This window comes from Asterias rubens, chromosome 4 (genome assembly GCF_902459465.1).
Source record: "Asterias rubens chromosome 4, eAstRub1.3, whole genome shotgun sequence".
NCBI classification, from domain to species: domain Eukaryota; kingdom Metazoa; phylum Echinodermata; class Asteroidea; order Forcipulatida; family Asteriidae; genus Asterias; species Asterias rubens.
The window spans coordinates 11,498,754-11,505,774 of record NC_047065.1 but is presented as its reverse complement, the minus strand read 5'-3'; the positions used below and the strand labels follow the sequence as shown (position 1 = coordinate 11,505,774).

The 7,021-nt window shown below is 39.3% G+C and overlaps 1 protein-coding gene across 1 annotated transcript; it reads right to left on the bottom strand.

Annotated features, from left to right (window-relative positions):
- Positions 1–3,452: 3,452 nt before the first annotated feature.
- On the bottom strand, positions 3,453–4,857 carry LOC117288925 (translation initiation factor IF-2-like). The gene is made up of 2 exons (XM_033769798.1): positions 4,850–4,857; positions 3,453–4,008 (listed from the first exon to the last, which is right to left on the bottom strand). Exons 1-2 carry the CDS (start codon positions 4,855–4,857, stop codon positions 3,453–3,455), a joined length of 564 nt encoding a protein of 187 aa, XP_033625689.1.
- Between the last annotated feature and the right edge of the window lie 2,164 nt (positions 4,858–7,021).

Genomic DNA, 7,021 nt, shown 5'->3' with positions numbered 1-7,021 from the left:
GCTGAAAGACTTTGCGAGGGTCGAAACCTGAGAGAAGACCGTCAACATTTGTTTGCATTTACACCATTATGTAGGTCCTTTTGGTTGGTAGGATGATTGCCAATGAGCTTAAATTCTATTTTGCCATTATAATGTTTTACTAATTTAAAACGGAACAGGCTATCTAGATTTGGCACTCCACAAGTCACAACAATCCTCAGGCGTGAATTTACATACAGGCAACGGTGGCCATGCCCTCCATTGCTCTTGGTCATGGCTTTGGTGCCCTTCAAATATTCCCACTAACTTTAAGTGTGGAAGTGCCCTTTGCAAAATGGAAATGGCCTTAAACTTTTTTAAACATGTTCAAAAAGATGTGAAAATTTCACATCCAAATACTGTGGCATCACACTTTACTTAGCAATTAGTACGATTGATTTGCAGTTAAGATTAGTCAGCCCCTGGTCCCCCCTGGCTGGTCACTGACAAACCCTGTCATGCCTGACAACTAAAAATTAAATGTCAATTTTGTGGGGCGCTTGCCTAGTGCTCGGAAATAGTTGTATACAACACCCTACTGATTGGTACCCCTAATGTTTGCACAAAAAAAAAAAAACATTCTGCTGATCACGAACACCGTACTCTCCTTGAAGTCCATGAGACAGTCATTGCTGTAACAAAAAACAAGATTTGTCATTTATGCCTACTACTGCCTTCTTGAAAAAAAAAAACATATCCCCCATATTGTGAGATTGTGCCTGACTTTTGAGACAAGTATGTATATTCAAGAACATCCGTAATTGTTCATAATATAAGTTTTTTGTTCAGGTTGGTGTGTACAGTGGTTGTCCTATCATTGTTTGTGTTCTAATAAAGGCGGATATGGTTTCAACTCTTTGTTTTAAGGCACTGGGCATGTTTGCCAAAAATCTATGAACATTTGGGCTCCATTTGTCACTAAAGTTGCAAGAAAATAATGAAAGAAAAAATACCCTTGTTGCACAAACTTGTGGGCTTTCAGATGCCTGAGAAAGACTTCGGGCATGAAGTCTTTCTCAGATTCAAACAGTAGACCCTTCCCATGAAATATGTAAATTGCACATAGCGCGTGCGCACTAACGTTTTGGTTGGCAAAATCGCGCTGTTTTGTACACGGCTAATGGGTGCGTGACGCACACGCGATTGCACATCTGCTTAGTGCACAACTCTATGGTGTTTGCCAACCAACTGGGTCTGTACGCATGCGTGAATGTAATTAGCATATTTCATGGGAAGGGTCCATTTTAGTGAGGGAGGTACTTCAGAGGGAGCCATTTCTCACAATGTTTTAAACTACCAACAGCTCTACATTGCTCAATACCAAGTAAGTTCTAACGCTACAAAACGTGTCCAGTGCCTTTTAGTCTCATTCAAATAAATAACCCATAGTAAAATTAACACTTATTACAAGCTTTATAGCTATTTTTTATAAAGTATGACTTCTGGACAGTATTGTATATTTTGGAACCGTCGACATCACAGTGATTGCTTATTTTTGAAGTAAGCGTGAAGTTTTGTGGCTTGGTTATGAAATTTGGCCTTTCCTCTGTAATTCACAAGTGACAACAAGAAACATTATTCTTGAAATACAATTTAAGAGATCGTCAATGATCAAGATATACGCAATTTGTTATCTATTTTTATATCAGTAGAAATCCACTCCTGTTGTTGCCAGGGTTATTTAGTTAGTCATATCGTGTGCTACAGTTGTAAATGCTACAATCTTATGCTATATTGTTATAGCACAATACGGCCGACCAGTCTGGTGCTTTGAACTCAAAGTTCTCATGGCTAATCCCTGTTTCGGACAGGCGCTCCAGACTCGCGACAAACCATGTTCTGATTTAGTACTGTCAGGGAAAGGGCAACGTCTGAAACAATTTTAGGAGCGACTGGATGCACTAGAAGTCAAAAGATTGACTGTTGCAATTGTTTGGAGTGACTCTGGAGCACCTTGGTTTCAGACGTTGATCTTGTCATGAGCCGAGCCGATGTAAATGTTATGTTAGGTTCACCTGTCTGAAACCAAAGGTTACTTGGGTCGACCTAGAATTGCCCCAAATTGGCTGTTGATGCCGTATACTCTGAAGGCTGGGTTTGGTGTTAGGATTGTCTAGGGCCAGGGCCCAATTCCATGGAGCTGCTAAGCACAAAAATTTGCTTAGCATGAAATTTCTTCCTTCATAAAAAACAGGAAACCAACAAAATTTCCATTTGTTGCATATTGCTTGTTACTGGTTTTCAGCTGATGTTTGCTGAATCCTGAAAATCATGTGGAAATTTTGTTGGTAATCCTGTTTTTATCGAGGCAGAAATTTCATGCTAAGCAAATTTTTGTGCTTAGCAGCTCCATGAAATTGGGCCCTGATGCTGTGATGATAGGCATAAGGCGCTTAGAGATTACCTACTGGGATTGAAACAAATCCTGATATCTATATTTTAATCATGTTTGTGCATTTTGGTGTTTGCATAATATTGTCTACATTGTCTACGTTCATATTATTAGTGGTACTGCTGTGGTTAACGATTTTGTGGTGATTCAAAGAAAAAAAAGAAGAAAAAATGTAGCTGTTAGCTAAAAGTCAAATGAAATTTTTTTAATAATTGAGTGTGAAGATGTATGTGCCTTGGAAATAACCTGAATTATCAAATGGTGTAATAATTTTGTTTCAGGAAACAAAAATGTGTAAAATATAGCTTTAATTACAGACGTTTTCTGAAGACAATTTTTTATGCATTTTTGCAAAGACTTCATTTTGGGGGATTTCACTTACAATTGTTTGTCAATAGGTAGTTTTCACAAGTACAAAGTATAGTTTTTTTTGTGAACACTGCATGTGGTACGTGTAAGTTTATCAAATTCCTTGTTGCACAATCGGTTGAAAACTTGACGCAGCCCAAAGCCAAAACCACAGTGGCCAGTAAACATGGTAAAGGTGGGTGTTCAATTGGAACTACTTACGTATCATGCTTATTGCGCCCTGGTTAATGACATCGGGGCCCAATTTCATAAAACTGTTAACTGTGTTGCTATTATAAAAGCAGCAAAAAATAGGGGGGCATCTCAGTCCCAACAACTTTATGGAATGTTGACCGGTAACCTGTATTTTGACATTAAGCAAGATTTTCCTGGGCGTAGCAAGTTTTTGTGCTTACAACAGGCTTTATGAAATTGGGCCCAAATTATTATCCGGGTATGGCATAGATTTTCCTGGGCTCAGCAAGTTTTTGTGCTTACAGGCATTATGAAATTGGGCCCAAATTATTATCCGGGTATTGCATAGTGTGACTACTACTGATTGCTCGAATTTACCAGAAGATTTTGCTGTGATATTATTATTATTATTACTTTTTTTCTTTCACTTGTTTTGTGACTGGTATCCTGCTTATTTTTGCTTAGCAGAAACATTAGCGCAGTATCTGATTGAGCAGCTCTATGAAATTGGGCCATGAACACTAGCATGTGGTCTGGCCACTGGTGGGTGGTCTGGCCTGTCTGGCCACTGGTCTGGCCTCTGGCCTGTCTGGCCACTGGCCTGTGGTCTGGCCGTTTGGCCACTGGCCTGGCCACTGGCCTGTGGTCTGGCCATTTGGCCACTGGCCTGTGGTCTGGCCACTGGCCTGTGGTCTGGCCTCTGGCCTGTCTGGTCACTGGCCTGCGGTCTGGCCATTTGGCCACTGGCCTGTGGTCTGGCCATTTGGCCACTGGCCTGTGGTCTGGCCACTGGCCTGTGGTCTGGCCTCTGGCCTGTCTGGTCACTGGCCTGCGGTCTGGCCATTTGGCCACTGGCCTGTGGTCCTGGCCACTGACCTGTGTTCTGGTCACTGGCCTGTGTTCCATGCCACTGGCCTGTGGTCTGGCCACTGGCCTGTGGTCTGGCCACTGGCCTGTGGTCTGGCCACTGGCCTGTGGTCTGGCCACTGGCCTGTGGTCTGGCCACTGGCCTGTGGTCTGGCCACTGGCCCGCAGTCCGTTGTAAAACTTTAGCCCTGCTGGATGGTCAGAACGACTAGTATAATTTGCTGTGTATGTTCATGGAGCTACCAATGTATCATTTGTATAGCTCAATGGTGTGATAGATAAAAGTGTGTAATAGTACTTGATAGAAGTGTTATTGATTTATTTACAAACAAATTATCTGATTTGTTTTATTTCTATACTAATTTGATACCAATTTACCCGTGCATGCTGTATACATGTACATCATAATTTACCTTTTATATTTTATTATCGATTTTAAAGTACTACTACTAAAAAATTCTAATTCTTTAGAAACAAAATGTACTAATTATATAAAGCTGTATTTTTTCTTATTATTGAAGGATCCTGTCCGCCATTCAGGAAATATATTTTGGTTGGTTTGGTCAGTAAATTAACACCACAATAATGGTTAACAACAGACACATATGTATCGGGATATGTGAGCCTCATTTAAAGACAGTGGACACTATTGGTAATTGTCAAAGTCCAGTCTTCTCACTTGCTGTATCTCAACATTATGCATGAAATAACAAACCTCAATCGGTCGTTTCAGCTCAATCGGTCATTGAAGTTGCAAAATAATAATCAAAGAAAAAACACCCTGGTAACACTAAGTTGTGTGCTTTCTAATGCTTTATTTTGAGACCTCAAGTTCTAAATCTGAGGTCTCGAAATCAAATTCGTGGAAAACTACTTCTTTTTCGAAAACTAAGTTACTTCAGAGAGAGCCGTTTCCCACAATGTTTTATACTATCAACCTCTCCCCATTACTCATTACCAAGTAAGTTTTTTTATGCTAAAAATTATTTTGAATAATTACCAATAGTGTCCACTGCCTTTAATTCGTACCAGTACATGTTGTATTTAGTGAAGTAGATTCATGTGTTCCTGAAATGATACATACATTCATTGGGTATAGATACATGTAGGTCACACGAAGCCACACAGTGTTTAATAAGTCTGCCATCTTTATGACCAATACTAACTGCTGATTTGGCGCTTTATTACCTTATTCATTCATTGTAAGGGATGCATAGCATACATTGTGTATAGATAGGTCACACTTGACTGCACACAGTGTTGAGTCAGCCATCTTTCAACCAAATGATAATCATGTTTGAATACGCATAAATATGCGAAATGCATAAACTGGAGGTATTGCCATGCATGAGAATTTTTACATGATGTAATATGCTAATGTGACCCATAATAATAGAAAGTACTATAAATATCATCAGTTTGTGGTTCTTGAGTAAATTTATTTCCATAATTCTCTTGTTTCCCCTGTACTGCCATTCTATGAATCCTAATTGTTTCTGTTTTAATTAAAGGTAGGTGGACACTATTGGTAATTACTCAAAATAGTTATTAGCATAAAAACCTTACTTGGTAACGAGTAATGGGGAGAGGTTGATAGTATAAAACATTGCGAGAAACGGCTCCCTCTGAAGTGATGTAGTTTTCGAGAAAGAAGTAATTTTACACGAATTTGATTTTGAGACCTCAGAATTAGAATTTGAGGTCTTGAAATCAAGCATCTGAAAGCACACAACTTTATGTGACAAGGTTTATTTTTTCTTTCATAGTTATCTCGCAACTCTGATGACCAATCGAGCTCAAATTTTCGCAGGTTTGTTATTTTATGCATACGTTGAGATACACCAAGTGAGAAGACTTGTTTTTGATAATTACCAATAGTGTCCACTGTCTTTAGTTGAGAAACTGAGACAAAAGCAATTGGATAGGTTTCGATTTTATGATAGTAATTATTTTGCCTTTAAACATCTATTTTAATGCCTCTTGATCGGTTTCTGGACATTCAGGAATGTTGGTGACCTGTCTACAACAGCTCTTCCTTGCTATATTGACAGAGTACCAACAGAGTACTCCTAGAGAGAAGGCGTGATATAGTTCACCCTGGGGTGAGAAAAACCCCAGACGTTCCTTGACAGAGACCTAATAGGAGGGCCTGTCTGCATGTGGCCTGTACACTCTTTATATAAATAGACTGGGTTCAAATAACAGCATTTAAAGGCCATGGACACTATTGGTAATTGTCAAAGACTAGCCTCCACAGTTGGTGTATTTCAACATTATGCATAAAATAACAAACCTGTGAAAAATTTGAGCTCAATCTGTCATCGAACTTGTGAGATAATAATGAAAGAAAAAACACCCGGCCTTGTCACACGAAGTTATGTGCGTTTAGACAGTTAGATGGTTGATTTCGAGACCTCAAGTTCTAAACGTGAGGTCTTGAAATCAAATTCGTGGAAAATTACTTCTTTCTCGAAAACTATGGCACTTCAGAGGGAGCCGTTTCTCACAATGTTTTATACCATCAACCTCTCCCCATTACTCGTTACCAAGGAAGGTTTTGTGCTAATAATTATTTTGAGTAATTACCAGTATAGCGCCACTGCCTTTAACGGTCAATGCTCTGGGATGAGGAGTCCATACCCCAGTGTGAACTTTTCACTAAGAATGTCAAACATTGGTGGATTGGTGACCATTAGACTGCATGTCAGGGTGGGAAACAAAACACCCTGCCTGCCACGCCTTGTATTTCATTCTAGTAGAAGGCACATAACACAGCCATTTTTCTTTGGCAAGGCATTAGGCCGAGTAAAAAAAACAAAAACATGTTTCACATCCGGGTTTTTCAAAAAAAGGAGGAAGAGGGGCTTTTAATTTTTTTATTTCAAGATGGCCGCCATTCTTTGTTAAAATGTCAAATATCCATTGTTTTTTCTACTGCTAAAATACACAAAACATAAATGGAACAATCTGATCGAGGCATTCAGACAAGACATTCAGATTGTTTTTGCTGAGATCATTTAAAATAACCCTGTTAAAAAAAAAAAATGTGCATAAAAAATAAAATAAAAAAGGAGGCGGCCTGTAAAAAGGAAGCGGGCGGGGACGCTAAACATGTTTCTTTTTTTACTTGGCCTTAGTAGTTCATCCGTTGACCCCTCTATTGTTACCTTCATGTTATGTATTTTACTGTACATGTGTGTG